Source organism: Coregonus lavaretus (assembly GCF_964263955.1).
Source record: "Coregonus lavaretus genome assembly, chromosome: 31".
Classification (NCBI taxonomy): domain Eukaryota; kingdom Metazoa; phylum Chordata; class Actinopteri; order Salmoniformes; family Salmonidae; genus Coregonus; species Coregonus lavaretus.
The window spans coordinates 32,761,527-32,781,920 of record NC_140018.1 but is presented as its reverse complement, the minus strand read 5'-3'; the positions used below and the strand labels follow the sequence as shown (position 1 = coordinate 32,781,920).

Here is a 20,394-nt window from a genome sequence, read left to right as displayed (position 1 = left end):
AGTACATTATTTACCTTCAGAAGTGAATGTATCAAACCAGTTGCCGTGATAAATGTTTTGTTGTTGTGCACTCTCCTCAAACAATAGCATGGTATTTTTTCACTGTAATAGCTACTGTAAATTGGACAGTGCAGTTAGATTAACAAGAATGTAAGCTTTCTACATGTCTATGTCCTGGAAAGTTTGCTGTTACTTACAACAGTCATGCTAATCACATTAGCGCACATTCGCTCAACCATCCCGTATACGGACACCGATCCCGTAGAGGTTAACGTCAATTATTTAAAAAAAATCATATTCGCATATGTTGTAGCTTAGTCCCTATTTTACATAATCTGAGGTTTTTGTGTTGTGCCCGCCATCGGTTGAGACACAACATGCTCTTGAATACAAGGTGAGAAAATCTGTCGATGTGCCCTTGAGCAAGGCACTTAACCCTAATTGTTCCTATAAGTCGCTCTGGATAAGAGCGTCTGCTAAATGACGTAAATGTAATACAGAGTGGGTGTCATTTCAATATAGAAATACAATTCCTAAAATGGACCTATCCCTTCAGACCACTGCAATTTACCTGGTACACCATTTCAATTTTAATTGAATTGAAATTGTAACTTCTAATTACTACCACAAAGATGACTGCCAGTTCACCCTCTGTTGAATGTCAACTTAAATGGTCATGTCTATTCTATTATCAATATTTCTATGATTTCAATAAGTTTCATTTAACATTTACATTTAAGTCATTCAGCAGACACTCTTATCCAGAGCGACTTAAAGCAGCAATTAGGGTTAAGTGCCTTGCTCAAGGGCACTTCTACAGATTCTTCACCTAGTCGGCTCAGGGATTCAAACCAATGACCTTTTGTTTACTGGCCCAACACTCAAACGCTAGGCTACCTGCCGCCTTTGTGGAGGATTAACAGTATAATTTAAAACAACAGACATTCCCATTCAAGTCTGTAAGTCGCTCTGGATAAGAGCGTCTGCTAAATGACTTAAATGTAAATGTAATTCAACAGTCTCTGATGTCTGGACCTCCAACCATCTTTGTGGTACCTTTTTGAAAGTTGAAATAAAAAATGTATTCCCATTTTGCATTTATCTGCCAAAATATGACACCCACCCTGTATTCAAGAGCATGTTGTGTTTCATCCATTTTCTTTGAAGAAATTATAAATAGTTTGACAAGCCTGTTTGTAAACTTTTAAATTATATCAATCTCAACCGTTGATCTTTTCCAGTGATGAAGACAAGGATGTCTCATGGTAGGGTGGGGTATGCTAAAGGGGTCAACTTTTAGCATTTTTATCTCTTGAATCTTTTGGCATTCAGGTCCAAAAAGTGACTTTCTGAGCACTTCTACAACAGGCAAATATGTATGGAATGTTTCGTTCAAATCAAAAGGGGTGCTGTCAAAAAGTGATTGAATTCAAATGGATTTACCCTACAGCATCAGATAAGCTGCATGGTCTGCAATTGAAATTGTACTGTATTTACAAGACTCATTTTCCTTGTACAACACCATTTTATATAGAAATTGATAGATTTATCTGCAAACCAAAACACTATCCTGTTGTCAAGTACATTTTATGTTTGCACCCTGACAATACTTCTAACCTAGTATCTCTATATTATTTACAGTACAAAATCTTTCTTCCGCAATCCACTTTTAAGTCACGAAATGTTGTACACAACATTATAAAAAGATGAGCCCCAAAAGCATTCTGGGTGTGAGAGTGCATACAGTAGTACAACTTATTACTCCACTTTGTACACAAAATTCCCAGGTTTTCCAGAAGTCCTGGTTGGAGGATTCTGGATTTCCTGTTTCTGGGAATGTTCCAACTGGGATTTCTGAAAACCTGGGTAATTTTTGGAAAGTTACCGGAATTTTGCAAGTTCCATGTTACATATGACAAAGGGTTAAATGTTAACAGTCTGTGGTGGAGAAACATTATTCAGGTTTCTGAATTTTCCTGTCACCTTCACTTTTTTTTGCTGTACTTGTATCCTATTTCTTGTTGTATGGTCAGTAAACATAGCACTGGTAAACACTATTTTATTCGTACACAATAACGTATCAGATATCTAAATTAACTGAACGTTTTTTATTAATGAGAGGTTGGTCAGTGAGCACTGGACTATTGAGTCGGTAATGTAATGTTAGTAATGTAATCATATTCACCATTGTTGAAATCCAAAACTCTGGGGCTTCACTATCTGCTGTTTCCAAACTTCAAACGATCTCAGACATAATAGGAGTGGATCTAAAAAAAAAAAAACTCATCAAAACTCTTAAAGACTGCTAATGAGAAAGAGTGCTTTCTGTGAGTGAGTGAACTCTGACCTCCAGCTAGACTAGAGTAACCTTCCTTCCATCATCTGCTATAGGAGCATCAGTATGGTTACAGTGCTAAACTGACCAAGACGCACCTCCAACAACACATAAAACCTCACATAATTCTGCCCAAAAACAATGACAATTTCGCTCAACCAGTAGCATATGGGATTTTTAGGTGAGTGCTGATGCCGTTCTGTGAAAAGCAGTGCCCACTTTGTCGAAGGCAGGGGCGTAAAATATTTCGATTGTCCATTCCCAGCACGCCTCTCCAGGGTGCTGTTGGAGAGACGCACCGCTGAGGTGCTCCACCAACATTACCTTAAAAAAAAATCTAACATAAATGATGTAGCAGATATAGCCTATGGTAGAAAGAGTATGTGGCCTTTTCTGTAACCTACAGGCTGGAGATAAAATGTATGACAATGTAATGAGACGGACACTTTTTACGTTGTGTACGTTTCTCCAATCAAATATCCTAACCTTAATGGCGCCCAATCAAATAAAACACGCGCTGACATGTTTACAAAGACTATATCAAAAAAACAGGACAGGTCAAAGTAAAATGAACAATATGGAATGGACAATCAGGCTACTCACAACTGCTGTCCAGGAATTTCACCCCGTGGGCTAAATTGTCATGATCAGTGGTTTCAAGTTTGTATCGTAAATTTTTTAACAAGCTGATCATAGCGAAAAAGAAAATACTTCTGCATTTCCCGCTGTGTAAACACATTGCTAATAGGCTCAGGATAACTCCTGATCAAGTTGGGTAGCTGATATTCACAGCTTAAATAGCCAAATTGATTAGTCACAGGAATCAGCACTAATAAAGCCAATGCAAGTGCCTGTTTTACAAACGGCGGGCCTACCACATGGATGGCCATTCATAAAATGCCATTGTGGGCTGACACTGTAGGCTACACCTCAGTAAGCAGGACAGACGTCTTTTGGTTCAGATTTGGTCCAGCCTGGACCAGCCTTGATTTGGCCCAAACATAGACGTCAATGTTTGTTTCAGATTTGGTCCAGTCTGGACCGGCCTTGATTTGGTCCAAAAATAGACGTCTACTTTCATTCAGAACCTGAAAATTAACCTGATTACAATGTCCGAAAATACGTATTTTAAACGTCCGGAAAATACATATTTTCACCTTTCATTCAGAACCTAAAATGAACCTAACTTCAACGTCTGGAAAATACCTACACTACCGTTCAAAAGTTTGGGGTCACTTAGAAATGTAATGTCCTTGTTTTCTAAAGAAAAGCAATTTTTTGTCCATTAAAGTAACATCAAATTGATCAGAAATACAGTGTAGACATTGTTAATGTTGTAAATGGCTATTGTAGCTGGAAACGGCTGATTTTTAATGGAATATCTACATAGGCGTACAGAGGCCCATTTATCAGCAACCATCAGTCCTGTGTTCCAATGGCACGTTGTGTTTGCTTATCCAAGTTTATCATTTTAAAAGGCTAATTGATCATTAGAAAACCCTTTTGCAATTATGTTAGCACAGCTGAAAACTGTTGTGCTGATTAAAGAAGCAATAAAACTGGCCTTCTTGAGACTAGTTGAGTATCTGGAGCATCAGCAATTGTGGGTTCGATTACAGGCTCAAAATGGCCAGAAACAAATAACTTTCTTCTGAAACACGTCAGTCTATTCTTGTTCTGAGAAATGAAGGCTATTCCATGTGAGAAATTGCAAAGAAACTGAAGATCTCGTACAACGCTGTGTACTACTCCCTTCACAGAACAGCGCAAACTGGCTCTAACCAGAATAGAAAGAGGAGTGGGAGGCCCCGGTGCACAACTGAGCAAGAGGTCAAATACATTAGAGTGTCTAGTTTGAGAAACAGACACCTCACAGGTCCTCAACTGGCAGCTTCATTAAATAGTACCCGCAAAACACCAGTCTCACCGTCAACAGTGAAGAGGCGACTCCGGGATGCAGACCTAGGCAGAGTTGCAAAGAAAAAGCCATATCTCAGACTGGCCAATAAAAATAAAAGATTAAGATGGGAAAAAGAACACAGACACTAGACTTTTTCCACTGGGGGTTGGCCCTCGTGGGGGGAAATGTAGGGTAAGTGGCGCTGTACAGCTTCCAGTAAACAGTCGCTTTCAAACTACTAATTTCTTGGCTAAGAGATAAGACAGTAATTCTGCCCCTAGATTATGCATGTCTGAACTACACATTGACACGTTCAGCCGAAAGCGGGAGTTGAGAAAATACTTACTAGTCACCAAAGTTCCGGAGCATGTCTTTAAGTGGTCAATCCAATGTTGGTGTATAGATCTAATAATGATGTATGAATTGTAAGCGTGACTCCCTGGGCATAGATTACTGATCTCTGCCAGTACATTCACCAGGGTTATTTTCTATTAACTAGCAGGGGGCTCTGTGCCAGAGGTGACTGACTGGCTGTCAGCTTAGCTCTTATCCTGGGCCTTATTGACTCCAGCTTCTCAGGTAAGCTTTAGTTTGATCACAGCAACAAAACCCTTTGAAAAATGTGTGTATGTTTCAGGGGACTGGGGGCAGTGGGTTTGTTGGATTTTTCACTTTATGAGCTGAGCACCCTTTCTGTGTAGTTTATAAGTGATTGGTTCTGTACACGTTTATTGAACTTAACAAATATTGTCTCTTGCAAAAGGTCATGCAAATGTGGTTTGTGCCTGGGCTTGCTTTGAAAAAAATGTCTAGTGGAAATTAGTCATTCGTACATAGAAAATGAGATCAGTTGTGATTATGTTTATTCTCAGATCTTCAAAAATCCTCCTGGTTTATTATTAGAGCTGACATTATCTGTGTTTGAACACAGGCCTTAATCTATTTTGGGTCTCTGTGATGGCTGTCTGGCTGTTTCTGATAGGCATCAGCAGCACAATCAGCACGTGGTCCAGCTTGTTAGCCTGCTTTTTCTGACAATAGACAAAGCACATCTTGAATAATTGGTGCCAGCCTCACTTAGATGTCCTGTCACATCAGAAGCCACTGAAAACTAAAAGTAAAATAGTAAAATACAGTATGCAGTATATTGCTATCTAGAAAAGATGCAGTGAATGTTGAGTTGATCTGTTACTGTGTTTGTATTTCTGGTTGGTTGTATGAATGGGTAGGAGAGATATGTCGTTTAGGTGTGTTTTTTAAGCCAAACTTATGTTTTAAAGGACCCACAGTCAGGCACTTAAATCCCTAAACAAAGAAGAATTGTAGGCATAATAATAACCATTTTGAGATAGAATAGTAATTGAAAATAGGAGACATGCTGAGGTTATTATTGACAGCTGAGCTGACATGATATAATCACATTGATGTTGTTGTATGTATTATTTAAATCAGAAATATATAAAAATTAAGTGAAGAGTTACATAGTAATATTGAGAGTAAGGAACATGATGTGATGAAAGACTTCTCTCGTGGATTCAGTTTGAAGTCCTTGTGTCCTTTAGTCCTCCTGTACTAAATAATTCATGGCTCTGACCATGTTGCTATATTTAGAGGGTCAGGAAGACTATTATTGCATCCTGTGATATTTTACTCCCGTTGCTAATTAACTGAATGTTGTATCTACTGTATCTCACATCATCATCATTACTAAAGAACATTAATTCCAGAAAAATGGATCTTTGAACTTGTTGGTCTCGAAACAAACAAATACACCATTCCATAACCCCAAATGCGTTTATATTTTAATGTTTGAATTGAGAACCATGAGCTAGAGGGAAAACAAATTATAGACTGTCTGAATTTACTTTGATTTATGCAACATAATTAAAAATGGCCAGTACTGCATTTACGGGGGAGAAAGGTCTGATCGTTTTTTACTTTTCCTGCTCTCAATGATTTGTGTGGTGTGATGGTTTTCCTTGCAATCTCCAAATTGCTCTCTAAGGCTTGAATACATATACATATATAGTGTACCTTGCTTATTCATCTTCTCTATTTATAGATAATGTGGAAGCTAACATGACACTTTGGTTACAGAAACTCAAACTGATATGAACAGAGCATTGTGATTGGTCCAGAATGGTGGTGGTGTGTTCTTCCAAACATCATTCTCAGAACACTAAATCCATTTGTCTCAGACTGATCATGCTTGTGAATGTAGTTTTTTCAAACACACTTTGAGATAGTTACATTGTCTATTACTTACTACAATGAACATATCACTGGAGGACATCTCATTTGAGATGGGCTGGGCTACATGGGAAGGTGGGAGTGGGAGGCCCATCACTGGGTCATAGGGTGGTCTCCACGCAGGATCCGTTCATGTGCAGTGAATGGTTCAGGCAGCCCTCGTTGCGGTGCACAATGAGCACGGGGAAGTAGAGTGCGTCCTGGTAGTCCGGCGGGTTCTCCTCGCTAGTCGGCTGGCCCGACGGCGTCAGGCAGCGCGTGCTCTCGGTGGGGCACGACGTCTCGTTGAGGCTCCCGCTGCTCCGCCACAAGCAGCTGCGCCGCGAGCCGTACAGCCGCGACAGTGAGAAGCGACTGGTGCTGAAGGGGATGCGCGGGCTAGTCCCGTTGCAGATGCTCAGAGTGCTGCGTGAGAAGATGGATGAGCTGCTGATGGTGCGGTGGCAGCGCTCGCAGTTCTGCCGGTAGCTACCATAGCCGCCGCCACCTGACGAGAGCTGAGCCAGGTCCATGAGCACAGCCTCGGAATAGCTGGGCACCAGCTGCTGGTTGGAGCGGATGTGCCACTCCAGCTCGGTGCTGTCAATGGTGTTGACCCGAGGGATGTGGCGGCAGTACGGTCGCTCCTCGGACGGCGTGACAGGGACATAGTTGAAGCCGAACAGCTTCTCCACGTGGTAGTGGACGTAGGCTGTGCGGTACTCAGTCAGCATGCGCAGTGGCCAGGAGAAGGTGAATGCGGCAGCCGCCCAGAACACGTAGTTGGACACGTACCAGGGCAGGTGGTTTGGGTCTGATAAGGCAATCATGTACTCCTTAAAGTCTACATTCTTCAGGTGCATGCCTTCACGGGCCTCCATGTAGTCGTCCAGGCCCTCGTTCTCGGTGAAGAAGCGGGCCCGCTGGGTTAGGTAGGAGTTCTCCGACTCCACGTTGGCGAAGCTAAAGCACTTGGTGAACCTCAGCTTGGTGACGGGGAAGCTGTCCAGGCCCTGCAGCTGCTTGGAGATGTCCTTCACGCCGCAGTTGCCGTAGTCAAACTCGGCCTCGGCCACGTGTGTGTTGACACGCTGGTGATACACTTGCATGGTGGTGTAGGCGTCGCCGTTACGGTAGCGCGTCACCTGCCGCGTGCGCCGCACGTAGTGGTAGCTGATGGCCTTCCACCAGATGCAGGGTGTGGCCTGCTGCATGTGCCCGATGCGCTCGCCCACACTCTCCACGTCCACCTTGTACAGCAGTGCGTTGTGGGTGTGGCAGTGCCAGCACTCCACCAGGTAGACCACGTACAGCATGACCATGAAGGCCACAGGGATGTAGATGTAGCCATTGGAGCAGGGGCTTTCGTGGTACATCATTGACTTGACCTTGTAGGCACTGTCGAAGGAAAGGCGCGTCACCCTGGTCACGTGGCACCATGTCATGGCCCCCACGCAGCCGTACATGAGCAGGGACAGGAGCAGGCATTTCCAGTGGCTCTCCCTGCACAGGGACTTACTGAGGGACCGCTTCAGGGGCCGCTGCTGCACAGAAGGAAACGGAGAGAGAAAATACCAATGAGTCTGGGAAAACATACAGTGAAGGAAAAAAGTATTTGATCCCCTGCTGATTTTGTACGTTTGCCCACTGACAAAGAAATGATAATTCTATAATTTTAATGGTAGGTTTATTTGAACAGTGAGAGACAGAATAACAACAAAAAAATCCAGAAAAACGCATGTCAAAAATGTTATAAATTGATGACAGTACAGTGATCAAATGCACGATGAGAAGGATGAATTGATGGATATTTGAAGCAATAGCTATCTTTGAAATAACTCTATAGAAACTTTTGAGCCAAAAGCAACTACTCTTTGCAACACATATATTTAGAGAAATATTCAGCGTTCTAAGTGCTTTGACATTTCTTATGCATGAGAAAAGAGCTGCTTGCTCATGTCTTTGCTTGTTATGAACAGCTCAGACTTTATCTGAACTTTCACATGATCAACCTCTTCACGAGAATCTTTTTGTTTCCATTTCTTTTTATTTATTTATAATATTAAATTTTTTATATATTTTTTCCACACCAGATACAAACATACACACACAAACATCTCATCTGCCCAGATCCGCATGCTCACACCCCCTTCCCTAGTGCCTGCATTATTGTTTGCCACATGGCCTTAAATTGTACCAATTCGTTTTTCTCGGTTGCCCATGTTATTTCAATATTTTTTATAATAAATCATTTGATTTTTACATTGTGTTAATGATGGCGGATTGATTTCCAACTTTTTTGTATACATATTTTCAAGATGAGTGATGAGAAGAGAATCAGCCCATTGGGTATCTCACTATACCCCCATATGCCATGTCTTGAAATATGCAGACAGACAGATTAAAAGTACATTTACATTGTAATACTTCTGACAGCCAACTTTTTAGCTCCGCCCATAGCTTTTGAACTTTATAGCATTCCCAGAAAGCATGGATTATTGAGTCATTGTTAGTTTTACACTTAAGATATGACTCTGCCGTTGTGCTGTAGAATTTGTGAATTTTGTTTCTTGTATAATAAATACATTCTATACATTAGTTTATACTGGATTACGTTTATATTTTCGTTAACTGTAATTTCATTAGTTATGCTCCAACATTCCCTCCATCTTGTGCCAACATCAGTTTTTTTTAGGTCTTGGTTCCAATCATTTATATTTTTTCTAAGAGATTGGATAGGTTGGATATGCTCTCTGCAAGATTTGGTATATCTTACCTATCATGTGAACATCCTTTTCTGACTCAAATAAGATTCCCTCAAGGTTGCTCTGATGTCCAAAAGATTTTAAATCAAAATGTTGTGATATTTGAAAATATCTACAGTGAGGGGAAAAAGTATTTGATCGCCTGCTGATTTTGTATGTTTTCCCACTGACAAAGAAATGATCAGTCTATCATTTTAATGGTAGGTTTATTTGAACAGTGAGAGACAGAATAACAACAAAATAATCCAGAAGAACGCATGTCAAAAATGTTATAAATTGATTTGCTTTTTAATGAGGGAAATAAGCATTTGACCCCTCTGCAAAACATGACTTAGTACTTGGTGGCAAAACCCTTGTTGGCAATCACAGAGGTCAGACGTTTCTTGTAGTTGGCCACCAGGTTTGCACACATCTCAGGAGGGATTTTGTCCCACTCCTCTTTGCAGATCTTCTCCAAGTCATTAAGGTTTCGAGGCTGATGTTTGGCAACTCAAACCTTCAGCTCCCTCCACAGATTTTCTATGGGATTAAGGTCTGGAGACTGGCTAGGCCACTCCAGGACCTTAATGTGCTTACTTCTTGAGCCACTCCTTTGTTGCCTTGGCCATGTGTTTTGGGTCATTGTCATGCTGGAATACCCATCCACGACCCATTTTCAATGCCCTGGCTGAGGGAAGGAGGTTCTCACCCAAGATTTGACGGTACATGGCCCCGTCCATCGTCCCTTTGATGCGGTGAAGTTGTCCTGTCCCCTTAGCAGAAACACACCCCCAAAGCATAATGTTTCCACCTCCATGTTTGATGGTGGGGATGATGTTCTTGGGGTCATAGGCAGCATTCCTCCTTCTCCAAACATGGCGAGTTGAATTGATGCCAAAGTGCTCGATTTTGGTCTCATCTGACCACAACACTTTCACCCAGTTCTCCTCTGAATCATTCAGATGTTCATTGGCAAACTTCAGACGGGCATGTATGTGCTTTCTTGAGCAGGGGGACCTTGCAGGCGCTGCAGGATTTCAGTCCTTCACGGCGTAGTGTGTTACCAATTGTTTTCTTGGTGACTATGGTCCCAGCTGCCTTGAGATCATTGACAAGATCCTCCCGTGTAGTTCTGGACTGATTCCTCACCGAACTCATGATCAATGCAACTCCACGAGGTGAGATCTTGCATGGAGCCCCAGGCCGAGGGAGATTGACAGTTATTTTGTGTTTCTTCCATTTGCGAATAATCGCACCAACTGTTGTCACCTTCTCACCAAGCTGCTTGGCGATGGTCTTGTAGCCCATTCCAGCCTTGTGTACGTCTACAGTCTTGTCCCTGACATCCTGGAGAGCTCTTTGGTCTTGGCCATGGTGTAGAGTTTGGAATTTGATTGATTAATTGCTTCTGTGGACAGGTGTCTTTTATACAGGTAACAAACTGAGATTAGGAGCACTCCCTTTAAGAGTGTGCTCCTAATCTCAGCTCGTTACCTGTATAAAAGACACCTGGGAGCCAGAAATCTTTCTGATTGAGAGGGCGTCAAATACTTATTTCCCTCATTAAAATGCAAATCAATTTATAACATTTTCTGACATGCTTTTTTCTGGATTTTTTTGTTTTTATTCTGTCTCTCACTGTTCAAATAAAACTACCATTAAAATTATAGACTGATAATTTCTTTGTCAGTGGGCAAACTTATAAAATCAGCAGGGGATCAAATACTTTTTTTCCCTCACTGTCAGTCCAAAATATATGTTTAATTCTGTCATGGAAATAAATATATTTCCTGTTACCAAGTCATTTACGGTATCTACGCCTTTAGTTTTCCCCATGGACCAATTTATCTGTGAATTCTGAAAAGCTATCCAAGGATTGTTCCATAGGGTTGTGTTTTTAGGGAGTGATATTGGTTCTTGTAGAATAAGTTTCATTTTCTTCCATATTGTTATAGTGTTCTTAACTATGAAGTTGATAATGTTCTTAGCTTTATCCTTTGAAAATAGACACATACAAATATTCTGGGGATGAGCATGAGCATCTTCAATATGTACTGATTGTTCCCCTTTAGTGCATTTAACTATATGTCACAAGTAAAAGCCTTGGGTAGAGAGTTGATACAATTCCATGTCTGGAAGGTTAAAACCACCCTCACACTTAGGAAGATGTAAAACTTTATTTTTTATTCTATGACCGGGTATATTTTTTAAAGAATGTCTTTGGTGGGGTAATTGGTATTACCGAAGATATACAGAAGATAGCCCTATTTGGTAAAAGACTAAGTCCATATTATGGCAAGAACAGCTCAAATAAGCAAAGAGAAATGACAGTCCATCATTACTCTAAGACATGAATGTCAGTCATTTCAAGAACTTTGAACGTTTCTTCAAGTGCAGTCGCAAAAACCGCATGTGTATTTCCCACCATAAAGCATGAAGGAGGAGGTGTTGTGGTGTGGGGGTTCTTTGCTGGTGACACTCTGTGATTTATTTAGAATTCAAGGCACACTTAACCAGCATGTCTACCACAGCATTCTGCAGCGATATGCCATCCCATCTGGTTTGGGCTTAGTGGGACTACCATTTTTTTTTTCAACAGGACAATGACCCAACACACCTCCAGGCTGTGTAAGGGCTATTTGACAAAGAGGAGAGTGATGAGGTGCTGCATCAGATGACCTTGCCTCCACAATCCCCCGACCTCAACCAAATTGAGATGGTTTGGGATGAGTCGGACCGCAGAGTGAAGGAAAAGCAGCCAACAAGTGCTCAGCATGTGTGGGAACTCCTTCAAGACTGTTGGAAAGGCATTCCAGGTGAAGCTGGTTGAGAGAATGCCAAGAGTGTGCAAAGCTGTCAAGGCAAAGGGTGGCTATTTGAAGAATCTCAAATATAAAACATATTTTGATTTGTTGAACACTTTTCTGGTTACTACATGATTCCATATGTGTTATTTAATGGGTTTTGATGTCTTCACTATTATTCTACAATGTAGAAAATAGTCAAAATAAAGAAAAACCCTTGAATGAGTAGGTGTTCTAAAACTTTTGATCGGTAGTGTAAGTATTTAATATTTTTTGTGGTCCACTTAAAGGATTGATGTAGATCATGAGTTATTCTTTTTATTTTTCCTTTTACCATTATTTTGTTTTTTTTCCACGTTAATTTTATATCCTGAGATTTCGGAGTATTCAGAAAATATACAAAGGGGGCATTGAGTTTTCAATATTGGTCAGGTATATCAGGAGATCATCTGCAAATAAGTTTAGTTTATATTCATGTTTACCAATACTGATACTGGGTCCAGTTCTTTCTGCAAGCGGTTCAATTGCCAGTGCAAACAGGAGGGGGGAGAGGGGACATCCCTGTCTTGTGCTGCTTTCTAAAGCAATTTCATCAGATAATGTATTATTTGTGTATATTTTTGCTTTAGGACATTTGTATCATATTTTTATTAAATGTATTATTTCAGCTGGAAAGTTGAAAGCTTCCAAAGTTTTGAATAGAAAAGGCCATTCAAGACCGCCAAAAGCCTTTTCGGCATCAACATCCATTATTGATAAATCTATATCTTGTTTCTTTGCATATTGTATTAAACTGAAACATGTTCTTGTATTTGTTTGTAAGTGTCTATTTTAATAAACCCTGTTTGATTGATATGTATCAAGTCTGGTAAGACTTTTGCCATTCTATTGCTTATAAGATTTGTTATTATTTTATTGTCCCAGTTTATTAAAGGTCTATAATCAGTAGGGAACTCTCCAGATGTCCCTTTTAATATAACTGAAATAACTGTTTGATACATGGAACTAGGAAGTACTGAATTGAGTGCCATGTTTTTGTCATTTGTGTAAATAGGGGCGCTACTTTGTCCGAAAATGCTAAATAGAATTCTATGAGAAAGCCATCCATTCGTCGTGCTTTTCTCCACGCAAATGTTTTTACAGTATCTCTGTTTTTAGTGATATTTTTTTTCTGCTGATAATAGACCAGAGCTAGTGCGGACCAGAGCTACTAGCTATGTCATGGGCCAGAGCTAGTGTGCACCAGGCGGCATCTGAAGCTGGATGCTTCTCATTGTTTGGGATTGTTTGGGGTACCTGTTTGGGGTTGTTTGGTGTTGTTTAGGGTCCCTCTTTGGGGTTGTTGTGGTTGTTTGGGGTACCTGTTTGGGGTTGTTTGTAGTTGTTTGGGTTACCTGTTTGGGGTTGTTTGTGCTTGTTTGGGTTGCCTGTTTGGGGTTATTTAGGGTACCTGTTTGGGGTTGTTTGTGCTTGTTTGTGCTTGTTTTGGGTATCTGCTTGGGGTTGTTTGGGTTACCTGTTTGGGGTTGTTTGTGCTTGTTTGGGGTTGTTTGTGCTTGTTTGTGCTTGTTTTGGGTATCTGCTTGGGGTTGTTTGGGTTACCTGTTTGGGGTTGTTTGTGCTTGTTTGGGGTTGTTTGGGGTTGTTTGTGCTTGTTTGGGGTTCCTGTTGTTTGTGGTTGCGCTTTGAGGTTTGCAGACCAGGCGGCATCAGCATGCATAATCTGCAGCTTTATGCTTCTTGTTGTTTGGGTTTGTTTAGGGTACCTGTTTGGGGTTGTTTGCGGTACCTGTTTTGGGTTGTTTGAGCTTCTTTGGGCCTGTTTGGGTACCTGTTTGGGGTACCTGTTTGGGGTACCTGTTTTTTTTTTTTTGTCATTGCGCTTTGAGGTTTGCAGACCAGGCGGCTGGATGTTTCTCACTGTTTGGGTTTGTTTGGAGTACCTGTTTGGGTTTGCTTGTGGTTGTTTGGGGGTTGTTTAAGGTTGTTTGGGGTACCTGTTTGAGGTTGTTTGTGGTTGTTTGGGTTACCTGTTTGGGGTTGTTTGTGCTTGTTTGGTGTACCTGTTTTGGGTTGTTTGGGGTACCTGTTTGGGGTACCTGTTTCGAGTTGTTTGTGCTTCTTTGTGGTTGTTTGGGATACCTGTTTGTAGTTGTTTGGGGTACCTGTTTGGGGTTGTTTGGGGTACCTGTTTGGGGTTGCTTGTGGTTGCTTGGGGGTTGTTTAAGGTTGTTTGGGGTACCTGTTTGGCGTACTTTCGGTTTGTTTGGAGTACCTGTTTGGTGTTGTTTGTGGCACCTGTTTGGGGTTGTTTGTGGGGTTGTTTGGGGTACCTGTTTGGGGTTGTTTGTGGTTGCGCTTTGAGGTTTGCAGACCAGGCGGCTGGATGGTTCTCGCTGTTTGGGGTTGTTTGTCGTGGTTTGGGGGTTATTTAAGGTTGTACCTGTTTGGGGTACTTGTTTGGGGTACCTGTTTGGGGTTGTTTGGGATACTTGTTTGGGGTTGTTTGTGGTTGTTTGGGGTACCTGTTTGTGGTTGTCTGGGGTACCTGTTTGTGGTTGTCTGGGGTACCTGTTTGTGGTTGTCTGGGGTACCTGTTTGGGGTTGCGTGTGGTTGTTTGGGGATTGTTTAAGGTTGGTTGGGGTACCTGTTTGTGGTTGTTTGTGGGTACTTGTTTGGGGTACCTGTTTGGGGGTACCTGTTTGAAGTTGTTTGGGGTACCTGTTTGGGGTTGTTTGGGATACCTGTTTGGGGTTGTTTGGGGGTCTTTGGGGTTGTTTGTGCTTGTTTGGGGTGATTAGTAGGACCCGAATTGAACAGTAGCATACACAAGGAGGGCAGCACACTGCAAACAGCTAGGAAGAGGAGGCATTGTGTTAACTTTATATAATTATTTCCATGGTTATATTGCATGTTATAGGCTATTACAGGATAATACTGTATAGACAACATTTGGGGGGATTTAAATACAGGTTTCACCAAACTGTATTCTAGGTTTTTACAACACAGTCCTCCCCTAAAATGTTGTGAGCAGAAAAGCTCATGAGGATGCCGTGCTCTAACCTGACAGCACTCCATAATTATCCTCCCTCTACCTTGTCACATGACATGGTCCCCAAGTCCCCTGTCAACAAAATGCCCCACAGGGCAGAGGGCTTATCACTGAATTTCCCCCTTCTGCTGATAACGATACCGCATTGGAATATTAGTTATTCACTGGCAGCGGAAAGAACCGTAATCAATTGAACATGACACACTTTCCAGCCCCTGTTGCATGGAGCTGTTGTGCCCTCTTTCTGAAATTACAATAAAATAATATGCAGTAAAGCAGCATGGCATGAGATAATAATTGATTGTAGTGGGTGTGGTGTCCCTAGGCCTACTCATCTAATATTTATCTAATCTCAGCTTTGAAGGGTCCATAAATATATTAGAACACAGTGGATATTATACTACATTTCTTTTGAGTAAGACTTTTAATTTGCAACACTCAATACTGAGTTCCAAACTGCCTCTGGAAGCAACTTCAGCACAAGAACTGTTCATCGGGAGCTTCATGAAATGGGTTTCCATGGCCGAGCAGCCGCACACAAGCCTAAGATCACCATATGCAATGCCAAGCGTCGGCTGGAGTGGTGTAAAGCTTGCGGCCATTGGACTCTGGAGCAGTGGAAACGCGTTCTCTGGAGTGATGAATCAAGCTTCACCACCTGGCAGTCCGACGGACGAATATGGGTTTGACGGATGCCAGGAGAACGCTACCAGCCCGAATGCATAGTGCCAGTTTAGTGGAGGAGGAATAAAGGTCTAGGGCTGTTTGTCATGGTTCGGGCTAGGCCCCTTGTTTCCAGTGAAGGGAAATCTTAACGCTACAGCATACAATGACATTGTAGACGATTCTGTGCTTCCAACTTTGTGGCAACAGTTTGGGGAAGGCCCTTTCCTGTTTCAGCATGACAATGCCCCCGTGCACAAATCGAGGTCCATACAGATATGGTTTGTCGAGATAGGTGTGGAAGAACTTGACTGGCCTGCACAGAGCCCTGACCTCAACCCCATCGAACACCTTTGGGATGAATTGGAACGCCGACTGCGAGCCAAGCCTACTCACCCAACATCAGTGCCCAACCTCACTAATGCTCTTTACATTTCCATTTCCATTTACGTCATTTAGCAGACGCTCTTATCCAGAGCGACTTACAAATAGGTGCATTCACCTTATAGCCAGTGGGATCACCACTTCACAATTATTTTTTTTATTTTTTTTTATTTTTAATTTTTTAATTATTTCTTTATTTTTGGGGGGTTGGGGTAAGGGGGGGGGGGGGGGGGGGTAGAAGGATTACTTTATCCTATCCCAGGTATTCCTTAAAGAGGTGGGGTTTCAAATGTCTCCGGAAGGTGGTGAGTGACTCTTGTGGCTGACTCTTGTGGCTGAATGGAAGAAAGTCCCCGCAGCAATGTTCCAACATCTAGTGGAAAGCCTTCCCAGAAGAGTGGAGGCTGTTATAACAGCAAAGGGTGGACCAACTCCATACTAAAGCCCATGATTTTGGAATGAGATTTTTGACGAGCAGGTGTCCACATACTCTTGGTCATGTAGTGTATGTTCAAGCTCTGAGCATCTCTTGGTGCCTGAGGCAAGACTTATGCGTTTGATTATCTATTTTGGTCTGATGTATATCATGCATTGCAAAAATCAATACATTGTATATTCTCCATGACCACTTGCCTCAACAACACAGTTTTTAAAAGGGTTTGGGAAACCTTAGAGGAAAGCAGAATAGCAAGTACAGCCATTGCTGAGTCTATTCTAAAAGTAACTTGATGAATTTTATTTATTTATTTTTATTTCACCTTTATTTAACCAGGTAAGCCAGTTGAGAACAAGTTCTCATTTACAACTGCGACCTGGCCAAGATAAAGCAAAGCAGTGCGATAAAAACAACACAGAGTTACATATGGGGTAAAAAACAAAGTAAAAAATACAACAGAAAATATATATACAGTGTGTGCAAATGTAGCAAGTTATGGAGGTAAGGCAATAAATAGGCTATAGTGCAAAATAATTACAATAGTATTAACACTGGAATGCTAGATGTGCAAGAGATTATGTGCAAATAGAGATACTGGGGTGCAAAAGAGCAAAATAAATAACAATATAGGGATGAGGTAGTTGGGTGGGCTAATTTCAGATGGGCTGTGTACAGGTGCAGTGATCGGTAAGGTGCTCTGACAACTGATGCTTAAAGTTAGTGAGGGAGATAAGAGTCTCCAGCTTCAGAGATTTTTGCAATTCGTATTTTTATTAGGAAAGCATATTGCTGTCACTGCTTCTGATATTTTAAGATGAATTTGAGAAAAGCTGATTGAAAAAGCTGCGGGAATCTTTAATATTTAAATGGTGAAGCTCAGGAAAACAGATGCACCAGGCAATTAAATATAATCAATGTGGAGGCAGCTGGAATTATGAACCAATGATATAAAAAATTCAAAACGATTTTCTTTCACATGCAGTGTGGGTGGTTATAATGCCTTCTTCATGGATATTATGAGATAATGTAATATCATTCTAAAAATGGACCAACACGGATTTGTAGCCTATTTACACAATTAAGCATGACAGACAAAAACCTCCCTGATGAATTCTGTATAGGAGCTGCAAACAGCCACAATGATGACACTCTCAGGTGATCAAATTTTCACCAGAGGTGTGTTCAACAAATGGTGTTGATAAAGTACAAAGTGAGGGTGTTCGATACGTCAGTGTCCCACTTTCTATTTGATTCGTTTAGGGTTTATCTTGGTTCACAGGCTTTCATTCACACTACATTTTTATAGGCTACAATAGCCTATATTGTAAAACAACGATTTCGAGCAATGGTTTATTAGTGTGTTCTATCTAGTGCCTCCAACTGAGTTCCTTTCAAGATGACACTTCTCTATTGTTAAGACTGGCTCTGTGTTACATAAAAAAAACGATTGTGTAATAGAAGGGCTAATGGAATAGATATTGCTTGCCCAACTTCCACGTTGATGGTTAGAAGTCCTAATTGGGCCAATGTAGGCTAATGTAGAGTAAAACAAAAGTTTGACTCAACATTAGCACATCTCAAGACATAAACCTACTGCTTGATTGGAAATGTCAATTCTTCAGTCCTAGGTTTAATTCAGAAGTGTGATAATAGGAACTGAGTGTAAGCTAATGAATACTAGCACATTAAAATGGTTAGTGACACATCCTGTCTATACTGATAACAAACCCTTTTATTAAATCATCATCCAATCCCTGGCTATACAAAGCAGTTCGGAAAATAACCAGACAGCAGCTAAACATTTGTATACAATTGAGTGTTTCCTAATGTAAACCTATTCAGAATTACACTGCAAACACGAGGGACTGATTGTAACAATTATAAATAATAATATGAATGTTAAATTGTTGTGTAAATGAACATTAAAAGGGCTTTCATAATCCCTTGCCTTGGAAGACCATGACAGGAGTAGCCTGTAGCCTGTCATTATATCGCCTCAAACAGGGGGCTGTCAATCATTTTGATACGCACGGGAGAGGGAACATTTTATTGCGACATGACCATTTAAGTGGCTGGATGGAAGAGAAAAACAAGCACACACACACACGTAGTTTACCTACGCTCACGCGCAAACACACACAAACTTGCACAATCAAGCTGCACAACATATTTAATAATATGGTCCAAACCATATACGATTTATAATTTACAGTGATAAACGGTAGCCTAAGCACCGTATTGAAAACAAGATTGGTGCAGATGCAGCGCATAATGCGTTCATTTTAAGTGGGTAATTGAACCGATATCTCAGAATCAGATTAGTGCTCAGGTTACGTGGGATTTAGCTATGATATGAATATGAACCATTTGCCAAATGCACGATTTGCCTAGTAGCTCTCGTACAGCCGCAAGCGCAAAATTGAAGGTATAGGCTAAACAAAGCGTTTCTCTTCTCTCACCTCCTCGCGGGGGCTCTCCTCTTCTGTGTCCTCCTGTGGAACCGTAGTGGTGCTGCTCTCACTGGCCGTTGCAGCCGATGCTGGGGACATGTTGACAATTGCAAAAACACAGGGGCATGGATCACCTTAGTAAAACCGAGGTCCAAATCACAGTGCAACAGCCAGAAAGCCTATCACAGGCTACATAATCCAGCCAATATAGCCGGAGGAAACCCCTACATCATGCTCCCGTTTTAAAGCAGTATCTTCTCCCCCACAGCATCTTTGATGTTAGGTGCCGCTGCATGGCTACAGCAGCCTATATCCAAAGCGAAATGTATTGGGTTCATATGTCCAGGGTAGAAAACAATGGGCTCCTTTGCGCCTTAATGCAGGTGCTTCCGAAATACTCTTGCATAGATTAAGGCGGTGTTACCCAACCCGGTGTACTAGGACAAAAAACACTACTAGGCTGTAGGACAAAGACAAGTAGGCTGGTCTGTAGACTAGGCTACATGTGCCTGCTCCGAGATGGCACAGGCAGAATGTAAATAAGAGCGCGCCTGGTGATGTTGGTGATTGCAATCCTCTCCAGGTACTTGTGATGAGAAGGCGGTTGCATTCTCATTTCAACGCCAAACCCACCACTGATGTGCGTGGCCAAAGAGCTCTATGTTCAGGTCATCTTACCAAAGCACCGGTTCCAATCCCGTTTAGCAAACTCCAGGCGTTTACATTTGTTGGATGACATGAAAATAGAGCTCTTTGGCCACGCACACCGGTGGTGGGTTTGATGTCGAAATGAGAATGCATGAGCAGAAAAGAACCCCAAACCTACTGTAAAATATGTTGGTTGATCTTTGATGTTATAGGGCTATTTTGCTTCCACTGGTCCTCGGGCCCTTGTTAAGGTCAACGGCATCATGAACTTTACCCAGTACCAGGACATTTTAGCCAGAATCCTGGTTGCCTCTGCCAGGAGGCTGAAACTTGACCGCAAGTGGATCTTCCAGCAAGACAATAACCCCAAGCACAAGGAAATTGTTATTTGGCCACAAAATCACAATTTTACAATTGCCATCTCAGTCTCCAGACTTGTAACCAATTGAAAACCTGTGGTTTAAATGAAGAGGAAATGAAGGATATCAAGGATCTGGAAGGATTCTGTATGGATGTATGGTCTAAGATCCCTCTCAATGAGTTCTCCAACAGATAAAACATTTTAGAAACAGGCTCAGTGACGTTATCCTCGCAACATGAGGTATTGAAAGGTATTGAAAACAGGGGTGTCAATAATTTTGACCCCTACCTTTTTGAGAAGAAAAAGTATTCCTTGTTGTTAAACCAAATCTCTTCCTCTGAGCAATTGTATTACTATAAAATAAAGTCCCAATTTTTTGGAGCACAC

At 41.5% G+C, this 20,394-nt stretch overlaps 1 protein-coding gene across 1 annotated transcript; it reads right to left on the bottom strand.

Annotated features, from left to right (window-relative positions):
* Positions 1–6,586: 6,586 nt before the first annotated feature.
* On the bottom strand, positions 6,587–19,097 carry LOC311106482 (transmembrane protein 151B-like; the record flags this gene model as incomplete). Its single annotated transcript, XM_084148818.1, has 2 exons — positions 6,587–8,008; positions 19,008–19,097. 2 exons carry the CDS (start codon positions 19,095–19,097, stop codon positions 6,587–6,589), a joined length of 1,512 nt encoding a protein of 503 aa, XP_084004944.1.
* Positions 19,098–20,394: the final 1,297 nt, after the last annotated feature.